The 21722-nt window shown below is 31.6% G+C and overlaps 2 protein-coding genes across 4 annotated transcripts in view; both read left to right on the top strand.

The window, feature by feature from the left end:
- Positions 1 to 8370, top strand: part of LOC111696829 (peptide methionine sulfoxide reductase A2-1) — a 12328-nt gene extending 3958 nt beyond the window's left edge. The window contains exons 2-9 of the mRNA XM_023466579.1: positions 1477 to 1531; positions 1596 to 1657; positions 2211 to 2354; positions 2838 to 2854; positions 3093 to 3217; positions 3807 to 3870; positions 5703 to 5782; positions 8274 to 8370. Of these exons, the coding sequence (XP_023322347.1) occupies positions 1477 to 1531; positions 1596 to 1657; positions 2211 to 2354; positions 2838 to 2854; positions 3093 to 3217; positions 3807 to 3870; positions 5703 to 5782; positions 8274 to 8370 (644 nt within the window). The remainder of the gene's footprint in view (positions 1 to 1476; positions 1532 to 1595; positions 1658 to 2210; positions 2355 to 2837; positions 2855 to 3092; positions 3218 to 3806; positions 3871 to 5702; positions 5783 to 8273) is intronic.
- LOC111696827 (inorganic pyrophosphatase) overlaps positions 1 to 21722 on the top strand; it is a 36001-nt gene that overhangs the window by 10996 nt on the left and 3283 nt on the right. For all 3 annotated transcript variants that reach the window (XR_002764169.1, XR_002764168.1, XM_023466577.1), the window contains exons 3-13: positions 9141 to 9165; positions 10099 to 10264; positions 11338 to 11373; positions 16489 to 16576; positions 17231 to 17326; positions 18967 to 19032; positions 19406 to 19489; positions 19794 to 19838; positions 20414 to 20482; positions 21375 to 21441; positions 21506 to 21599. Coding sequence is in view for 1 of the 3 variants with exons in the window: in XM_023466577.1 (XP_023322345.1) it covers positions 9144 to 9165; positions 10099 to 10264; positions 11338 to 11373; positions 16489 to 16576; positions 17231 to 17326; positions 18967 to 19032; positions 19406 to 19489; positions 19794 to 19838; positions 20414 to 20482; positions 21375 to 21441; positions 21506 to 21599 (833 nt within the window). In the remaining 2 variants the exon portion in view is untranslated. The remainder of the gene's footprint in view (positions 1 to 9140; positions 9166 to 10098; positions 10265 to 11337; positions 11374 to 16488; positions 16577 to 17230; positions 17327 to 18966; positions 19033 to 19405; positions 19490 to 19793; positions 19839 to 20413; positions 20483 to 21374; positions 21442 to 21505; positions 21600 to 21722) is intronic.

The following is a 21722-nucleotide window of genomic DNA, read 5'->3' as shown; positions in this document are numbered from 1 at the left end:
ACTGTATATTTAAGAGAAGTTTTCAACGCTTATTATTTTATTTTGGGGAGCACTGTATATTTTTGAGAAGTTTTCAATTATTATTATTTTATTTTGGGAAGCATTGTAGTGTATATTTTGAAAAGTAGTCAATACTTACCATTTTATTTTGGAGAGAACTGTATAATTATGAGAAGTTGTATTAATTTACCATTTTATCATGTATACAATTAAGGTGAAGAAAAAGTTACAATTCTTTTAATAACCCAAATTTAGACCATGAATAACCTTTCGAACCTACGCCAGCGCCGCGGCTAGGACAGGCTAGGGGGCCGAGCGCTGGGGGCACAAGTCCATTTAGCAGCTGTACAACCACGTGCTTGTAGGTCGGATGTGTAGTATAGCGGATTTGTCGTAGGTCAGAAGTGAAATATAGCGGATTTGCGTAGGTCGAAAAGTACACCACCCTTATTTCATTAATTGCATTTGAAGACGACTGTTCCAAGATCATTTGCCGGGTTCTTTTAAACCTTATCAAAATGTTTATTTACGTAACCAAGTTGATGCTGCCTGCGGTTTCATAAAGATAATCTTTTACGAATAGATCAGAGACTGAGATTAGTCAACTAGTTGATACCAAGTTTAAGTGTTGTAGAGAATGTAGATTAGATGTTTGAAACGAGAACGGGAATAATTCTTTTTTGTTAATTTCGTCGGTTAGATATCATGTCATAGATATTACTCTATATGTATGTATAAATCAGATCGATATTAGAATTGAAATAATTATTGTTAATTATTTTTAAAATCTATATTTGGTTCTAAAATGTACATTTTAACAATATACGGGGATCGTCCTAGTATACGATTTTTTGACCCCCCCTCCTATCAATTTTGTACATAATGCTAAATAATGCTAATTACAAATACTAATTAGGTCATTACAAAATTGATAGTACTAGGAAACTACCCAGACCCGTTAGGTTAGGTTAAGACACTTTCAGGGCTGAGCGCTGCGGCCAGGACCTTCTAGGGAGCCAAGCTCAGCGGCTAGGACAGGCTAGGGGGCCGAGCGTCGTGGCTAGGAATGTTAAGGGGCCGAGCGCCGCGGTTAGGACAGGCTAAGGGGCCGTGTGCCGCGGCTAGGATAGGCTAGGGGGCCCGGCGCTGTGGCCACTTGACCAACTTTATTCACGTCTTTTTTTTTATTAAAACTACCTAAAATCGATGAAGAATGATGTACACAATTGAGTTAGGGCCTAGTTTTCAGGCAATGCAATGCTGGGTTGGGTTTTCAGCTATACTAAATGACAATTAAAATACAAAAGCTTCTTTCAGATTTGATGCAGAGAGTATTTTAAGCGAAGGCGAAAATTAGGTTTGTTAAATTGTAGAAATTGGAATAAAAATAAAAAATAACGAATTTATAAAATTTCATATTATAAGATTATGCCGTAAGTTCATTATTTTCATATTAATGAATTATTTTTTATTCAGAACTACGTCAAGAAAGTTTAATGAAGCCACTTCTCTTGAACAGATCAGTTCCAAGGTATAAAACTTTTCTTTTTCTGCAATTTCGGAATTATTGAACTAAATGATTTTCTCTAATTAAGGATATTGTTGTGTTCTGGAATATTTAATTGGAGTGCAGCCATGGGTTCAGGACCAGTCAAAGGTTTATCTTGAAATTTTCTTAATTATAATTATTCAAGAGACAGAAATTTTAAAATTTAAACATATGTAATATTGCCGGACCCTGGAATTCAATTAAAGGAACTGTCGACGTCAAGTTCTAATGACCCTCCAACAGTCCACGTACCCTTTAACCCTTTCTTACAAAAATTAAGATTTTGTCGTTTTTTTCAAATTTATGAGGAAATATGGGAAACCTTCGATTGAAAATTATCAATTTAAGAAGAAGGAAAAGAATAAATTCGTAAATTTTGCCCTCACAAATATTTTTGAGTAGGCCAATGTCATCTTAAAAAATCATTCATATTTTTAATTTGTTTGTCTAGCTAAAACCCTTTTTTAGCCACGTGAGTGAGCTTTAGATCCAGAGCGTGTAAACCTTTAAATGTTCGGTAAAGATTAATCTGGAAACATCATGGGAATTTGTTAAGAGATAAATAAGAAATAATTCAAAGAACTTAAGCTTGACAGCAATCTACCAGACTGGAAGGGAACAGACTTAGATTAAATTAAAAGTATACAATTTTTGATCTCAGGATTTATGACCCCGGAGGTGAACCAGATCATCACCAAGAAGGTGAAGGAGGAGGATATGAAGATAGCTAAGGAGGAGGGGGAGAAGGCGACCTTTGCTGCTGGTTGCTTCTGGGGGGTGGAGTTAGCCTTCCAGAGAGTTCCAGGTACATTAGAAATATTCTTTTGTCGACTTTCTTAACTTGTAATGTAATAGAGTTATAGAATTTTGGGTTTCTCCTTTTCGTGGTTTTATAACTTTTCAGCCAAAATATTTTTTTTTCAAGCTCACAATTCCAGGTGCCGAGTATTTATAAATATAAAAGAATTCATCAGATTTGTATCTTCTATGTAAATACTTCATAAGCAAAATAAAGAATAAAGTACATATTTCCCTTAACATATTTATAATTTTAAAAGAATTCATCAGATTTTTATCTTTGTAAATACTTTATCGCAAAATAAAGAATGAAGTACTTATTTCCCTTAACAATCTTAATTCAGTCCCCCAATGTACTAGAAACTTGCTACATCTTTTAAATATTCCTTTACAACAGTGAATTAACCAACAACTTGTTGAAGTGATATATTTTTTCATATTTGGAAAGATTTAGTACATTTTGTAGAAACTATAATAATAATACTTTCAGGTGTTCTTCACACTATGGTTGGGTATACTGGAGGAAGTAAGGAGCATCCTACATACAAGGAAACTTAATATTCAAATTTGGAAAATAATCCTAATTGTAAGGAACTTTAAGGGTTGTATATTTTATTTGAAAATCATCAAAAATAGTGGAAAGAATTGCCGTTTGGTTGTTAATTTTTGAAGTTATTTGTCCCTTCACTTTTGAAAATAATCTGGATTTATTTTGATAATTTTGTCATGAATAGTTTTGGTTCAGGAGGTTTGCTCCGGTTCGACCGGACATACTGAAGCTGTTCAGATGATATTTAATTCTGCAGCAGTATCATACAAGGAGCTCCTTACAGTACTCTTCGATAGGATGGATCCAACTGCGCTTAATAGGTGTTCATATATATATTCTACAAGTAGTCCAATTTAGTTGAATGGATAGGATAAATCCAACAACGATCATTAGGTGTTTATAAATATTCTACAAGTAGCCCAGTATTGTTCAATAGATAGGATAGATCTGACCACGTTCAATAGGTTTTTTATATCTTCTACAAGTAGCCCAGTTCAGTTCAATGGATAGGATGGATCCAACTACGCTTAGTAGATATTTATATATATTCCATAGGTGTATATTTTCTTGAAAATTCATTTCCCCTCCCTCCCTTTTGAAAATCATTTTTCCCGGAGATATAATTCCCCTAATCTGTTAAAATATCCGTAATGGACTAACGTTGTAGTCAAAGTTCAATTCTGACAATTTATTTCATTTTTCTTGTATAATAAATGCACGTGGTATTGTTGGAGGAAATCCACGATTGAAAATAATCAGTTTTCTAAGGCAAATACATGGAAATCTCATTCATTCTTCATCTCAAAAGCCGTTTAGGGTACCGTTGTGAATTGGACATAAACTTTAAAAATGAACTAGACTTGAAATTACATCTACCATACAGTTCCTTTATAATAAATATATGTGTAGGCAAGGGAATGATGTTGGAACCCAGTATAGAAGCGGGATTTATTATCATTCCGAAGATCAGAAGGTTAGAAAATATGAAATGCTAATAGAAAATTATCGAGTATATAAATTAATTTTCAATCTTTTGAAAGTTCTAAAATTAAATGAATGGATAGTAAGATTACATTTTGATTGATACTTTGAATCTTTGCACTTTTTATTTATTTGCAATAATAATTAAAGGATCCGAAAAGAAATAAATCTTTTGGTTAAATTGATTAATTTATTAAATTTTAAAATTAATCAAAGGAATAGTTTGTTGGATTTTGTTCGGAGTTTTTTGGAGCCGCGAGATTTTGGCTTCCTGGATCCGGATCCAGTTCCGGATCCTAGGGGTAAAATATTAACCAAATACTGCAAAAACAACTTTTTTACTCCTAAACCCCAAATCTGAACTTTTGAAAAAAAGAGATTATAAAAATTTCCTAATTTTTGAATGGTTCATCAAGTTTTAGGATAGAAATAAAACAAAAAATCAATTATTTTTTGTTAAAAAAATTCCGTAAATCTTAAAGAAATGGCCTGGATCCGGATCTATTTTTTTCCAGTGCGGATCCAGGATCCGGATCCGTATCAACAGCAAAAAACCAGTGCTTAGGATCCATTCAATTTTGATGCGGATTCGGATCCTGGATCCGCACTGGAAAAAATGGACACGGATCCAAATCCGGATTCGGATCCAGGTCATTTCTTTAAGATTCACTGAATTTTTTAACAAAAATAAATTTTCAAATTTTTGGTTTTAATTTTTTCTCTTTTTTATCCTAAAACTTGATGAACCGTTCAGAAATGAGTAAATGTTAATTATCTCTCTTTTTTCAAAAGTTCAGATTTGGGGTTTTGGAGTAAAAAAGATTTTTTTGCAGTTTTTGGTTGATATTTTACCCCTTGGAGCCGGATCCGTGGATCCGTATATTTTTTGCGGATCCGGATCCAGGAAGCCAAAATCTTACGGATCCGTACCCGGATCCTAAGCACTGGTTTTTTTAATCATATTGATATGTTTAGTGTTTAATTTATTGATTTTATAAATTCTGATATTGTTCAAAATACAATAATGTTATATATATTTAAATAACAATAATTTGACGATTTTCAAATATTATATTTTAATATATTTAAAAAATATACATCTTTAAAAATACACTAATCTTATCTATTATGTTTATCTTCTACAAAAAGTACTTTTTCAAATATGCGCTTAAACTGATTTCAAAAATAAAATAAACTAATATGATGTTGTTAAAACAAATTCGAAATATAAGGAAGACGATTTTTCCGACCCAAATGCCGTAGCCTTTTCTCAAGATGCTTGTGTACACAAGATCCATTTCCGCCATGAAGTACACACATGTAACCCTCGCTCCTTCTTTCCCCGCCTCACCCCTCTATAACACATCCCAGTCAGTCAGGTTAGGACATTTGAACTAGTAACAGCTCCGACACAGGGAGCCTCTTGACTCCTTTATGATGATGACGCAGATACTCAATTAGCAGCAGACAGGCTTACCTGAGGGTTCCCAGTTTATCATGCACTCCACTTCCAGAGACAACATAATTGCTCAAATCCAGCATGATAAAGCCGCGATCTCTGCCTACTAGGTTGGATAAGCCCTGTTGCCCCAGTTCCTGTTGATCTGCTCCACCAACATGAAGCTCTACAACACTCCTATGAAGAACCATCAAATATCTATCATTAATTCCTTTGTTAATTTCTAAATTAACCAATTTTAACTCCGCCTTAAATGCAAATATTTCAAAACACTCGTTTTTTTAAATAAATGTTAGAAATATCCATTTTAGATCTCTTTATTTTATTATAGTGACTTTTAAAGTCAACAGATGTATACATTGTAGGCTATAGCTGATGAGTTTGTAAAGGAAGTTACTCCGAAGTATAAAGGAACTATTGTGGTGGAGATTAAACAGGCAGCAAAGTAAGTAAACATTTCTATTTACACACACTTGATTTGTTCGTTTCTTGATTTTTTCTTAAGAAAAGGATGTTCTTATTTCGGATCAATAACCTGAGATGAATGGGTGTATAATATTTATTTCATCTTTAGTTAGTTTTGCTAAATAATAGAATATGTATTAAAGGGAATAAATCATAAAATATGATATGTTGAAATAAGTAAATCTGATCGCGTCAATCTTGTTGCACCGGCTAGTCCTGTCTATAGAGCTAGGTACAGTACAAACTGGGACCGAAAAGGTTGACCCGGCTCGGAAATTCAAATGTACTACGGCTGCCTGTGATTTACTCCCTTTTATTTTATTTGATACATCTGATCTGTAATGTTAATTGTTATTTATTGTCTCAAGATCAAAGTTATCCTAATGACGAAATCAGTCTGATAACTAACTTGACATGGCTTGATATTTTTCTAAAAATGATTCCTTACTTCAAAAATACATTGTTCTTTTGGGTAAACTTTTTATTTAGGGGAAGAGGGTTGGTTAGAGTACAACAGTAGGTTTTAACAAAATCGTAAAATATAAACCTAATACCCTCCTTTATCTCTCCGTTATTTTCGAAACTAACCCAAGTACAAGAAAGAAATAGCGGCATTTTGCAGGAAAAAATCCAATAGAAAATAAATACAGGGGACATTAATTCCAAAACTAACGCTCGACCCATTTCTAACACTGAGTGTTAGAAATGGGCACAAATGGGAAGACTGGTTTTTTTGGATTCCAGCTCATATCGAGAGTAAAAGTCGATAGCTGTGCTCATTTTTACCTATAGGAGACCAGGTAATAACTACAAACATAAGAGCGAGCATGAACTCTTTCTCTTCGGCTCACCTCTATTTGCACTGATTAAATCTTATGTATATATTTCAGGTAGGCAGTTTATACAGGACTCAACCGTGAACTGAAAACACAATAAATCAGTCCAGGGTTAATTATATGCATGACAATAATAAAATTTTAGCCTTTAAAATAAATGGATGATTTATAGACCTGGAGAAAGAAACACAATTTCAGGTTAGAAGGGGGCAACTAACCCATTGTGTTCTGAAAGATAAAACTCATTATTTACAGTTTTTTGAGGCTTTAGACTAGGCTTTAATTAGGCTTTGGCGAGACAGTATATAGGTTTTGGCTAAATATTATATATATATATGTTAAATCATAAAACATTTTAACCATAAAACTCAGGTTCTGCATTATAAAATAAAATCAGGTTATTCATTATAAAAATTGGCCTTTAAATAGTTATATATTAAAAATCTCAATTAATTATTGAATTGAACACGTGATTGATTAGTAAAAATTTGTCCATGTAGAGTTCTGTGTGATTGATCGAATGTTTGTAGAGAATTCCTGGTTGAACACACTGAGTAACGTCTTGTCGCTGAACACCCTGAACACACATTAGTTTATAAGGATCCTCAGATCTTACAATAGCTAAAACTTTAACCAACAGTTTATTAAGCATGACGATGAGTGATGACAACAATTCCCATTTTAAAATTATTTTCTGCAATCAAAATTATAAAAGGAGTTCTTTTAATATTAAATTTCTTGACCGTTTTCAAGACAATGTCAGGTTTTCCATTTTCAAACATATCCTAAATTTGAATCGCATTGTCGCGCTTTCAAGACAAACCCACTTTCCCGTTTTTGAGTATAAATCTCAATTCAGAACAAAACTCACTTCAATAACTTACAAAATAAATCACTGAAAGTAAAAATTATCTGATGAGGACTAAATTAACTGCTAAATTATTTCTAAAATCTTAATTTGCCCATTTTATTTTTTAAATAAGAGAATAAAGTTGATTTAATTTCCCGCATTCTAAATAAACGATTTCTCGCATTTCTAGTTGAATCTATATTGTATAAGAACAAAATAATATTAAAATGTTGATTTCTTAATACTTCAATGATATTTAAATTATAAAAGCACAGTTTTTTTAGTTTAGTATTTTGTTTACAGTTTACCTTATCAAAAGTCTTGTTTTGTTATGAAAGTGCGTAAATGCTTGAAAATTGACATTGATATGAATTAGAGTAATTGAATCAAAACTAGGATATGTTCAAAAAACGCGACATGAGCTGAAATGTGGTAATTATTTCAAAGTAAGTATATGTTCGAAAATGAAAACCAATATCATCAAAAACTAATTCTCACACCTTATTATTAGTTTAAAGTCTACATTTCTTGTTTCAATAATTAGTTTTAACCATTTAAATAAATGTTGGTGCAGTTTTGTTCAACTTGTCTTGAGTTTAAAGATGTATACGCTTGAAAAAGATAACTTTGTAGATTTGGCACATATCAAACACTCAGTGTTAGAAATGGGCCACGTTTTGGTTCTGAAACTAATTTCCCCTGAAATATAATTGAATTGTGCGTATCCGTGTTTATATCTGGATTCAGATCGTCTATAAAAAAACCTAAACCCTCGTGTTGCCTAGGTTCTGGCCTGCTGAGGACTACCACCAGCACTACCTGGAGAAGGGGTCCCAGAAGGCGGAGAAGGGTTGTCTCGATCCTATCAAGTGCTACGGTTAACTACTGAAGGAAAATATATAGTTTACAAATCAGAAATTAATTTTTATTTTGTTAAAGATGTTCAATCTTGCGTTAATTTTTTTAAAATTTTTAGATGATAAATTGATATTTTTCGAGGTCAAGGGAGAATGAATTCTTGTTTTGTTGGAAAAAGCAAGGGGTATATATTTACTTCAAAAATTTATTTCTTCCCCCCCCCTTTAAAAAAAATCCCCCTTCCCCAGCATACAGAAGGAATTCTTGCTTAATAAAATTAGAAGCTTATTTTTCGCTTGAATAGTAAAAATAAATGTTTTTTTGAGGGAAAATAAACAATAATTAAGTTTTTGTTTTTAAGTTTTATAAGATTAAATAAACTTGTCTTTTGTGTTTTCTTTTTCTCTTTGCCCTTCAATATGGTTTCATACACTATGTTTTTCCCACTCTCAGAAATCAACGCTTTCCTTTTCCCAAGTTTATTCATAGCGAGACCAAACTTTTTTCTCTGAAAAATAGGACAAGTAAAGAAATCAATGGATAAAGTTTAAAAATTATATTCTCTGATTAAACTGTTATTGGATCGATTAATTATATAGTTTCATGGTAGCACAGAATAAATGGGATTTATTTATTATTCTTCTTAATTTAGTTTTACATCGCATTCTTCAAGAATAATTATTTTAAAATCTTTTTTCTCCCAAATCTTTTTATTATAAATAGTAATCATATAATATCATATAATATGGAATGTTTAAAAATAAATTTTTTGATTAAAATACCTTATTGCATTTCAGATGAATTCTTCCAAACGTTTAGGAAAAATGTTAAAATGTCATACTCCATGGTATCTAATAAGGCCTTATTTGTTCTTAAAGGGAGTGACCGGCTATGTATGCTAGTTGAACTGAGAATGCAATATTCTGGAGAAATTCTTTAGAATTCATTTGAGACACATAAAACGTTTCTACGATGAATTATCACTGAGTTTGATCGCAAAGTCGTCTTTCAAAATCATGTTTTTGGGTGGATACGTTTCGAGGATGGGTTTTTTTTAAATTATTAAAAATGACGACAAAAAATAAAGTAAAGAATATACAGTAAACTAATAGATATTAAGGAACATATTTCTCAAAAGAAAAAATCAATGTTAGAATTAAATATTTCGTTTTCATCATTATATTGAATTTCTTATTTCTATGAATTGTTTGCAGATTTCTACAAATCCTTTAAATGTTGTTTTAAAAAAAATGAAAATTGCATAAAATCTTTTGTTATTTATAGAAACTAATAATTGGAGAAGATTACTTATTTTCGATGATAAGCGTTAATTTTTATTTTCTCAACCTGTTCCTATACAACAAATTAGCTTTGTTACATTTTTTGTCGTCGTTATTTAATAATCAAAAAAAAGATTCTCCAAACGTAATTTTGAATAAGATGTGAATACGATGGTATTTTATTATTTTTGTACAGAAAGGGTGAAAGGGTTCCATTATGAATCGGGATAGAAATGAAATGTAACTGAAAATTGCTTCTGTCTCTGAAAACTTTTATTATAATTCGTATAAAATGCATGTTTTCACATTTACACCTCTTAAAATTACACATTATTAAATTCTTTTTAAATCAATCCGTTATTTGCCAGCTTATAAATACGTAAAAAATTGCTTTCTAGATCTGAATATTAGCTTATTAATTCCCAGTTTACACAAAATTAAGGTTCTTTGATTTTTTACATTTTATATCCAGTCAGATCACATCTGTTATCTCAACTTCTTCTAAATCAGACTGACAGATGTAAACCCCTCAGCACATCTGTCACGTGTTGTTCAACCTTGTTCAGATCTTTCCCTAGCTGTCAACCATTAGACAGATCTGTCACTAGCTGTCACAAACTACGTTCCTTGTCTTTTAGGCAGAATATATTAACTATTAAGAACATCTTTCATGGTTTTAGATCAATTGATTGATTGATTGATATATTGATTTATTTATTGATTGATTGATGTGTGTTTTTTCTTTAAGCTAATTTAAAGCAAACGTCTTAAATATTTTCATGATTCTGTTACTATATAGACTTTGATGACATTTTAATTTTCCGGAAGAAGTAGTTCTTTAAACACTAATAAAATTCGGGAGTATATTTCCCGCATCTAACTGTAGAAAGCAGTGATATTTGTCAAATTGATATTTTCTTTAATTATAAATTCATTTTTATATTTTGAAACTGATCTATTCTTTTAAAATGTAAGTTTGATTACCAATAATATTTTACTCTCAAGTGGAAAAGTTTCTTCCCTTAAAATTTCTTAAAAAACAAAAGAGAAAAATTCTACATTTTTTTAAAAAGTGAATTCTCAAATTATCTTTTTTTCCATCTCATAATCTTAGTTCGTTTCCCTCATGTCCATTTGACAGCCAAATTTTTGTTTTTAAATCTTTTTTGTTTGTTTATTTTCTTGTGGTTATTATCGTTCGAACTGACGAGGGTCAACCCAGACCGAAATATATTTTCAATAAATGTGGAACTAACATCTACTTTTTTACTCTACAGAGGTTTGGTCCATCACAATCACCGAATTTTAATTCAATTTTGTTTCCTATAATATTTTCATCCTCACAATTGCCTTTGAAAATAAAAATATGATGAATTTTCTAGACTATTCCCCAAAAGTTCCCAAAAAAATGTGAGGGTAGAGAATTCAGTTGAGTGAAGTGGCGTTAAAATCTTTTAAAATCTTTTAAAATCTACATATTCTTCAAATGAATTATTTTCCTGTACAGAAGAATTGTATCAATTTGCTACTTCAAATGATGGTTTTATTGGGTTCATTTCCCAAAAAATTCAAATCTAAGAAAGAATACACATCCTTGATTACCATTCAATTACACTTGATTGCCAATTCTCTTTTTAAACAATATAAGTCGAAAAAAACACTTTCAGTAAACAAAGTGCCGAAGTTTACAATATTAATTCTGTTTTCATAGATTTTCAGCCGGAAACTCTTCAATTTCCTCAACAAGGTTCGTTATAGTTTTTAAATTCATAATTTTTTAAAATGTTTACATACATATCATTATTTAGCTTCTATTGTATCTGGTCAAATCACGATGATGTTTCCATATAGAAAAAACGTCATTGCACAATATTTTTTTCGATCAATTTTTGAAAGGTTCTGACCTATATTTTTAGAATTCAATATTTTATTTTGAAGAAAAAGATATTTTTGGGTATGGGAAAGGTTCTGGCCTGGGAAAGGTGCTCTATTTTAAGAAGGAGGGGGTTGTTTTTAACGACATTTTAGTAACCGCCCTGTTTTCGCTGCTGATGATTTGATCCTCATTTCAAGAACTAGAATAAGAGGTATGAGTAGACTGCTTAAAGCAGTGGACAAATTCTGCAGAGACATGAACATGTGTCTGGCCATTGATAAGATGGTGCTACTCACAGCTGGGTCAAATGACACTACTTGGAAATTAGATGATGATGGCCCTGACTTAGAGGCATCATTGATAGCTAAATACAGGGTGTCCCAAAAAACATGGGAATTCAGTGACGAATTCGATATCGTCTTTGTTATGAATTAGCATTGTAATACCTAATTTCAAAAGCCATTATATTATTATGTCTGCTAGAGTGTATTTTATGAAAAGGGTAAAAGACTGTAAATATGTGTCTATAATGTCTCCGCAAGATCAAGAGTGAATACGGACAAGTTTACTCTGTTTGTATACTGCAATTTGCTTGTTTTACTAAGTACTACCGTATGCAGTCAAAACATAAACAAACAAAATGTGAACATAGCAGACGAAACTCTTACATATTATAGCTTTCTCAGTAGGTATCACTGTACTATATCAAAGAATTAGTTAAAAAGACGATATCGAATTCGTCACTGAATTCCCATGTTTTTTGGGACACCCTGTTTCTGGGTGTTAGTTAGGTTAGGTGCTTTTTTATGTATATTCCTAATAAAAATACTGCAATGGTTAAATAATGTTTTGTTTGTTACAATGGAGACAGGAAAAAAATTGATCCTGGAAAACAACATCGAAAAAATATCAAATATTATTAAAACAAAAACTTAATTGTCTTGAAAAAGAATTTTTGAGCTTTGAAAAGTTTGGGAAGAATTTTGAGTTTACTTACCTTATGCTTAACAAATTCATGTTGCACATTTTGTCTGTCCGAGATCACGTTTTATTATTTAAATAACGTTTAAATATATTTTTGTTCAGTTTTAAATCAAAATCAATTTTAAATAAAGACGAAATTTAAAATAAAATTTTTTTAAAGTTACCCAGGAAATTGTAAATGATCAAAATATGTAAGAAAAATGTCTGTCCCTTATACGTTGTTTTGACTACATAGTCAAGCAAACTTCTTTCAGCTTTTAACCCTGAAAAAATGTTGGTTCATTATATAACAAAGTTTGTTTGCTAAAAAAATGCTTAGTTATTCTTTGACACCCCTCCCCACTTCCTGCCTTAACCCATTGCCTTGGAATGAGATTTGTATCCCAATTTAGTAGTAGACAATAGACATGTTTCCGTCCAAAATTTGCCTCACGTAAGAATAAAACCCCAAAAACCAAATACAGTGTGGAAAGGATAAATAAGAGCATTAAGTGGATTAAATGTACTGAATTTATGGGACATTGTAGAAATCAAGTACAAGTTTATGAAGCAAGTCACAAGTGAAGAAAGTGGAGGAAGAGCTGGTGTGTAGATGAAATTACAGGATTAAAATGCAAATGTGTGGAGTTTGGAGTGTTTAAATTTAAACTACATAAAGTAGCTGGTAAAAGAGCATAGTCTAGAGTACAAGTGTGCAAACTGCAGTACACATGCTTAGAGTGGAGTATCAGTGTTTAGAGTAGAGTTCATCTAAGTAGAGTAGAATACAAGTGTGCAGAGTAAATTACACATCAGCAGAGTAAAGTTCAAGTTTGTAAAGTGAAGTTTAAAGTTCAAGTTTGCAGATTGGAGTACAAGTGTCTAGAGTGCCGTACAAGTTTATAGAGGGGAGTTCAAGATAGATGGGAACACAAGTTTATATATCATGAAACCTTTATCCAGCATACTATCCTAGTATCCCAGTATACTCAGTATATTCTAGGGGTTTAATTGAACAAGTAGCATGAAACCTTTATCCAGCATACTATCTTAGTATCCCAGTATACTCAGTATGTTCAAGGGGTTTAGTTGAACAAGTATCATGAAACCTTTATCCAGCATACTATCCTGGTATCCTAGTATACTCAGTATGTTCAAGGGGTTTATTTGAACAAGTATCATGAAACCTTTATTCAGCATACTATCCTAGTATCCCAGTATTCTCAGTATGTTCAAGTTTAGTTGAACTATTACCATTGAATCTTTATCCTGCATATTATCTAAGTACTCTAGTATTCTGTTATCCTAGTATCCTAGTATCCTAGTTCCCTTGTACCCTAGTTCCCTTGTACCCTAGTATCCTAGTTCCCTTGTACCCTAGTATACTAGTTCCCTTGTACCCTAGTGTACCCTAGAATCTTAGTACCCTCGTACCTTAGTATCCAAGTATAAATGTATCCTAGTACCTAAGTATTCAAGCATCCAAGTATTCTAGTATCTATGTATCCCAGTATCCAAGTATCCTAGTATAGTATCCTATTATCCTAGTATCCTAGTATCCAAGTATACATGTATCCTTGTATCCTAGTATCCATGTATCTTAGTATCCTAGTGTTCAAGTATCAAGGTATCCAGGTATCCAAGCGTCCATGTATCCTAGTATCCTAGTATTCTAGTATTCTAGTATTCAAGTATTCTAGTATCTATGTATCCTAGAATCCAAATATCCTAGTATCCATGTAACCTAGTTAGTATACATGTATCCTAGTATCCATGTATTCATGTATTCTAGTATCCTAGTATTCAAGTATACATGGATCCTAGTATCCATTTATCCTAGTATCCATGTATCCTGGTATCCTAGTATCCATTTATCCTAGTATCCAAGTATTCTAGTATCCAAGTATTCTAGTATCCATGCATCCATGTATTCATATATCCGTGTAGCATAGTATCCAATTTTCCATGTATCCTGGTATCCATGTATCATAGTATCAAAGTATTCATGTATCCTTGTATCCTAGTATCCAAGTATCCATGTATCCAATTATCCATGTATCCTAGTATCGAAGTATTCTAGTATCCATGTATCCTAGTATCCATGTCTGGTGTCCCAGTATCTCAGTTTCCAAATATTCTTAGGATTAATTCTTGCTTATTGTCGTCCTTCATCCATTCAGTCATAATTTTTTCAAGATTTTTATTTTCACATATTTATCAAATCTGACTGCGCGCTTATCACTGTTAAATCTGCGGTTTTAAATTTAAATAATTAGTTTTTTCGGATCTCTCGACTGAAGTGTAGGGTTAATAAGTTTTGTTGTTATGATTTATTTGTTTTTGAAGTGGTTTCCTTGTCATCATAAATAATTCGGTTATTTTTTTGTTAGTTCTTTAATCTAGTAACATTTATACTTATTTTTGTGTTTTTATTAAGATTATTCTACCAAATGAAATATTATAAACAGTGTTATCATAAATCTTGTCATTATTAGATAGATAGTCAAACTATGAACTTGTATCAGACCTGTGGAGGACCAGTTTATTCATATATATTTATCATATTTATCCCTGTTTATGTTTACGTGGAAGTTGACCAGTTCCTGTCAACTCCCTCTTTGTACTTTACTATACACATTGTACACAAATATATATTCAGACATCCAGTGTTCTCTCTCTTGAGTAGATCTAGTTTCCAACCTTTACANTCCTGGTTTTAGCTAGGATGACTTATGAACGCATCAGCTGTTCTAGGCTAGATAATCCTGCCACAAATTAGGCAGCATTAGCGACTTATGAATCCGTATTTCCTAAACACCGGTGTTAGTGTTAAGAGTGGTATTAGAGCGGTATTAGCTAATACCGCTCTTAAGATACCGGACTCTTGACCCGGCCACCTGTCAACTCCCTCTTTGTACTTTACTATACACATTGTACACAAATATATATTCAGACATCCAGTGTTCTCTCTCTTGAGTAGATCTAGTTTCCAACCTTTACAGACCTTTATATAATTAGGAAAAAAAAAAACTTCACTTTTTTCATTTTAATTGTGAGCTTTCTAGGAGGGGGGCAACATCCTTAAAAATTTAGTTATATAAATAATTTTTGATAATGCTTCTCAGCACTAAGACTGTTTGAAAAGAAATGTTTCATAATCATAAGTTCATGTCTATCTCAGAATAAAATGTTTGCTAAAACTTATTTAATTCAAAAACTAATATTAGAAAAAAAAAATCTTTTTTGGACTTCTAAAACCAGATTTGTCTGAAATGGAAATTCCTGGAAAAATAAAATTTAAAAAAAATAAAATTTCGAACATATATGTTGCTAAATTTCTGAATTGTTCCCAAATATTGCATTGTAAGTTATTTAAAAAATGTTCCAAAATCAAATTAGTCCGAGATATTGGTTCAAAATACGAATATTTTCAACTATTTCCTTTTTTACATAATCATGTATTTAATATGTCATAAACTTATTTAGATGTTTTTTTTTCATTGCAACAAAATAACAAATTCAATTGAGTTCACAAAAGAATAATAATAATATAATAATAAGGAGAAAAACAATTTAAAGGGTGACATTGCGAGAAAAAAAAATAATATAAACAGAGCTTTGCAAAACTATTATTTTTTTTAGGTATTCAATTGAATTAAAGGGATTTAAATATTAAAAATATGGTAACTGGTAACACTGATAAAAAATCATATAAATATCCAAGCTTATAAATTGCAGGCCTCAGGCCAGGGGTGAATGAATGTAGTTTAAGGAAAATATATTATTATATCTTCAAACTCATTTTTTTTCCAATACAAATATCTAACTGAGCAGTAGAGAATGAAGTCTTAATACCAAATCAGAAATAAGATACCTTTATAAGCTAAAATACATTTCTTCAGAGGTGATTTAGTAAAGCCATTTCGGGTTTGGGGAGTGGGAGGAGGGCACCCAGAGAATCTGATTTTATTACACTTAACAATATACATCCCAAGGGAACTCCAAAACTTTTTCTCTTTTCAGGCTTTTTAGTTTTTCAAGCGGACTCAATATGCCAGTATCTGCATACACAGCTGTAGAGAGGGGTACTTCCCATTCAGATAGTTACAAGGTATTTATATCCATCAAAATATATTAGAACAATCACTAATTATACAATTTTCATCTGAATATGGTTCATAAATGAATTTAATTGGAAAAAGTAGGAAGATGAAATTCTGGTTTTAATTATTGCCACCTAATTTTAGTACGGTTCTATTTACATATATTACTAATATCGCGAGAGCATGTTAATTTTGTAATTTGTTATTTGTAATAAGATCCTGTACCTTATTTTCTAGGTTTTTATCCAAGATGATGACGGTCCTATCTCTCCTTTTCTAGGTTTTTATCCAAGATGATGATGGTTCTATCTCTCCTTTTCTAGGCTTTTTTCCGAGATGATGAGGGTCCTATCTCTCCTTTTCTAGGTTTTTGTCCGAGATGATGACGGTCCTATCTCTCCTTTTCTAGGTTTTTATCCAAGATTATGAGGGTCCTACCTCTTCTAGGCTTTTATCCGAGATGATGAGGGTCCTATCTCTCCGTTTCTAGGTTTTTATCCGAGATGATAACGGTCCTATCTCTCCTTTTCTAGGTTTTTATCCAAGATTATGAGGGTCCTACCTCTCCTTTTCTAGGCTTTTATCCGAGATGATGACGGTCCTATCTCTCCTTTTCTAGGTTTTTATCCGAGATGATGACAGTCCTATCTCTCCTTTTCTAGGTTTTTATCCGAGATGATGACGGTCCTATCTCTCCTTTTCATGATATTCCTCTGGACGCTAATGTTGAACCTAGAACCTTCCATATGGTAGTGGAGGTAACTCAATTTTTTTAGAATTTAGATAACTTGTGTTTTCGGGGTCTCTAAAATAGATATCTTCAAAATTCAACAACGATTCGCAGGAATTAGAAGACGACGTTTAAAAACCTTTTGCGTATTTGATGTCTATATATTGGTCTGTGTTCACAGTGTACAGTACATTGAAAAATTGCTGTGTTTTATGTTTTTTGGAAATATCATAACTTGTGTCTGATAGTCGTCTTCCTATTTCCCAGTGTATTATTCAACCAGAATTACGGAAATTTTCTGCGAAATCATTTTTTCCTTCTTAAATGGCCAACCTGTTGCTAATGCTGTATATTTTTTTCTTATAAAAAATTATTGAAATCTGTATGACAATCTAAATGTACCTTTGACGGGAAAGCAGTCTAATTGTTTCAAATCTTTTTCCGCCTTTATCTTCTTTGTTAAAGATGTTTTATGCATGGTACACCTGGAGAGATAGTACTAGTGATAATACATATTGCATAATAATACTGATTTTAGGTTTGGAATACGTAAAAATACGTATTTTCCATATGTATGACGTATACATATTTTCTTAACCATTTCCTTGGTAAAAATGCGTATTTTATATCCGTAAATATACGTGCATGACAAACGTAAAAATGCGTTTGTAAAAATACGCATTTTTTAAGGCATATTCAAGTTCTAAAACCAAAATGTTAAGAAGGTTATGACTATAATTATTCATCACATTGTTCCTTCATATCCATACAACTAATTCCACAAGTTCTTTTAATCCATATTAAACATTCATATCAATTAATTTCAATCCAATCCAATATTCTATGGACAAATGCACACCATCATCTTCTTCATCTGGATCCATCTAAATCAACATTTATTCATACACTACAGTGAAACCCTTAATAACGAATACATCGGAAGAATTTATCAAATGTCGTCTTGACAATTTTTCAATGAGTTTTATATTTTATTACGTAAATTTTAGTATTTGCGAAAATAAATAAATAGCCATGAATATGCGGGAACAGTTTTAAGAGCTCCATATAATCATTTAATTAAAAAACAAAATATCTGCAACATTCCATTATCAGAAAGTGAAGAATACGACATTTGATGAATTCTTTCGATGTATTCGTTATTAAGAGTTTCATTGTATTAAAGTGTAACTTCTATTTATATAAAAATCGAGAATTTAAGGACAATGATTCTAATAAAAAAAAATTTACTCCAAAACAATAGAAATTTTAAAACATTCCATTTACCAAAATAGTTGCATTAAACTTCATACAATCAAATTATCTTAAAACACCATAAAATATTTTAAATTCTAACATAAAAATGCTTTGTTTTGCAGTTGATGTTTTGTGAATATATTAGAAAAATTACTTGGTATGAATTTTACGAAAATATACGTAAAAATAAGTAAATAAAAACCTAAACATTTTAAAAAACCGTTGGTATGATAAATACGTAAAAATGCGTTCTTTACTAAAAAGTTGAGCATACGAATTGTTACGTAAATATACCTAATAATACGTATATCTATATAGAGGCTGTAGTATTTGTAGGTGTTCGGGTTATCAGGGAAGATTTTAAAAGAATTTTATTTTTTTTTCATATTAGTTTAAAAATCTTTTTATTTTTAGATTCCAAGATGGACAAATGCTAAGATGGAAATAGATACAAAATCTGCTTTAAATCCAATTATTCAGGTTTGGACAGAAGTATTATATATTTCGATCAAACTGTACATTGTACATACACTTTACAGTGTAAGTGTACATTGTACATACACTTTACAGTGTAAGTGTACATTGTACATACACTTTACAGTGTAAGTGTACATTGTACATACAGTGTACAGTATACAGTGTACATTGTAAATACACACTGTACAGTATACAGTGTACTATACACACACACTGTATACACTTTACATACACTGTACGACGATATTTGAACGGGTATGTTTACATTTTTAATATTTTAACACTGTTTGATATGAAAAATAAACATATTTCGCCGCACTGCCTTATTTTTAAGAATATTAACTTGATTAATTAAATAAAGTATTGTCTTATTCAGGACCAGAAAAAGGGAAAACTGAGATATGTTGGGAACTCGTTCCCTCACCATGGATATATCTGGAACTATGGAGCCTTTCCTCAGGGAACTACCATAAAATGGAACTTTATGGAGGGGAGGGGGGACATTTTTCTTTGGAGCTGTTTTATTTTACTTTTGGATATTGAAGGATTCATATATTTTCTTCTTTTGCAACGAGTTCCAAAAAATGTCGATTTCAATACTTTAAATTTAATATTATTATGTATTTGATGTGTCAAGGTTAACTGATCTTTGTTTAGCTTTTTGAGTCTGGGATGTTGTTTTCTATTTTCTTACTTTACTTCTCATCTCTGTTATTTCAACGTTGNTTTCATCACTAAGTAGGATTATGGAACTATTTATAAAGACCTGGGAGAATCCAAACCACGTAGATGAGAATACCGGAGAAAAGGTTTGTTTCAGAAATTTGTATTGAATGCTGTATTTGTTATTTACTTACGGTTAAAGCACAATGGATATTAGTTGTAAGGCGATAAATCCGCTGTCTTGATAAAAAATTGGGAAAACGAGCTGTTTTACTGCCATTTTACAAATACAAACTTTCTTAAGATTTGAATAGATGAACATTTGATAAATACAATTACAGGGTGATAATTACCCTGATGGTTATTACAGGGTTATGATTACCCTGATGGTTATTACAGGGTTATGATTACTCTGATGGTTATTACAGTGTGTTATTTACTCTGATGGTTATTACAGGGTTATTATTACCCTGATGGTTATTACAGGGTTATGATTACCCTAATGGTTATTACAGTGTGTTATTTACTCTGATGGTTATTACAGGGTGATAATTACCCTGATGGTTATTACAGGGAGATAATCACCCTGGTTGTTATTACAGGGAGATAATTACCCTGATGGTTATTATTGGGCAATAATTATCCTGTTGTTTATTACAGGGTGATTGAAACCCTGATGTGTATTATTACTGGGTGTGAATGACCCTGATGTTTATTACAGGGTGATAATGACCCAGTTGATGTTATTGAGATTGGACACAGGGTTGCTAAGCGAGGAGATGTTCTAGAGGTAACAAAAGTTACTTTAGGGACTTCGTAAGTCACAACCCTCCTAAATTTAAAACTTAAACTTTTTATTATTGCTTAACACGGCAAATATTTCTCTTTATTCATTAATACAGCATCACACTTTTTTCTGTTCCAAGATTATGATTAAAGGGAGTGTTCCCGAAAAATGAAAGGGGGTATAGGCTTAATGCGATAAAAAAACCCTTTTGATCGCTAATAATCTTACTTCTATCTGTTGCGTCTATAAGGAGAAAATTGTTAAAGACGTCTCATACCGATACTTAGCGCCCATATAAATTCAGAAATTGCAATATATGACTAAGACCGTACAAAATCAATTACTTTCAAACAAATCATTTAGATATTACAACCTATAGTCATCGATTATCTTTCGCCACATTTGTATTTAGTTTATATTTTATAATATTTTTTAATTAATTTGTTTTGAATTTGATTATTTCTCTTGTTGCTTGCGCAACTATCTAAGAATGCCGCGCACCACTCACATTTTTCGAATTCCGTTAAAACGTTTTCTAAAAAAATAAAATATCATAAAATATAAACAAACGTGGCGAAAGCTCGATGACTATAGGTTGTAATATCTGAATGATTTGTTTGAAATTAAATTGATTTTTTACGGTCTAAGTTATATGATGCAATTTTCTGAATTTGCATTGGCGCTAAGTTATTCGTTATAAGACGTCTTTAACAATTTTCTTCTATACCTATACCCCCTTTCATTTTTCGCGAACACTCCCTTTAAAGTTAAATTTTGTGCCCCAGAGTCGACAAAATAAGTCTTGACAAATACGACTTATGAGAATAAACTTGAAATATTGAATGAACGCTTGACTTTGGTTTAAGCCAAGATTTATAGATATAATGTATTTCAGGTCAAAGTTCTCGGTATTTTAGCAATGATAGATGACGGGGAAACAGATTGGAAAGTTTTAGTTATAGGTGAAAACATTTTGATTTGTTAGAAAAGTCTAAATATTTTTTATTATTTAAAAAAAAAATCTAGATGTAACAGATCCATTGGCGGATAAACTGAATGGGTTAGAAGATGTGGAGACTTTAATGCCTGGGTTCCTTAATCAAACCAGAGACTGGTTCAGGTAAACCTGTTCCTTAATCAAACCAGAGACTGGTTCAGGTAAACCTGTTCCTTAATCAAACCAGAGACTGGTTCAGGTAAACCTGTTACTTACTGGTTCAGGTAAACCTGTTCCTTAATCAAA

The sequence above is a fragment of the Eurytemora carolleeae genome, unplaced genomic scaffold (assembly GCF_000591075.1).
Source record: "Eurytemora carolleeae unplaced genomic scaffold, Eaff_2.0 scaffold263, whole genome shotgun sequence".
Taxonomy (NCBI): domain Eukaryota; kingdom Metazoa; phylum Arthropoda; class Copepoda; order Calanoida; family Temoridae; genus Eurytemora; species Eurytemora carolleeae.
This window is presented reverse-complemented; position numbering and strand designations above follow the sequence as displayed.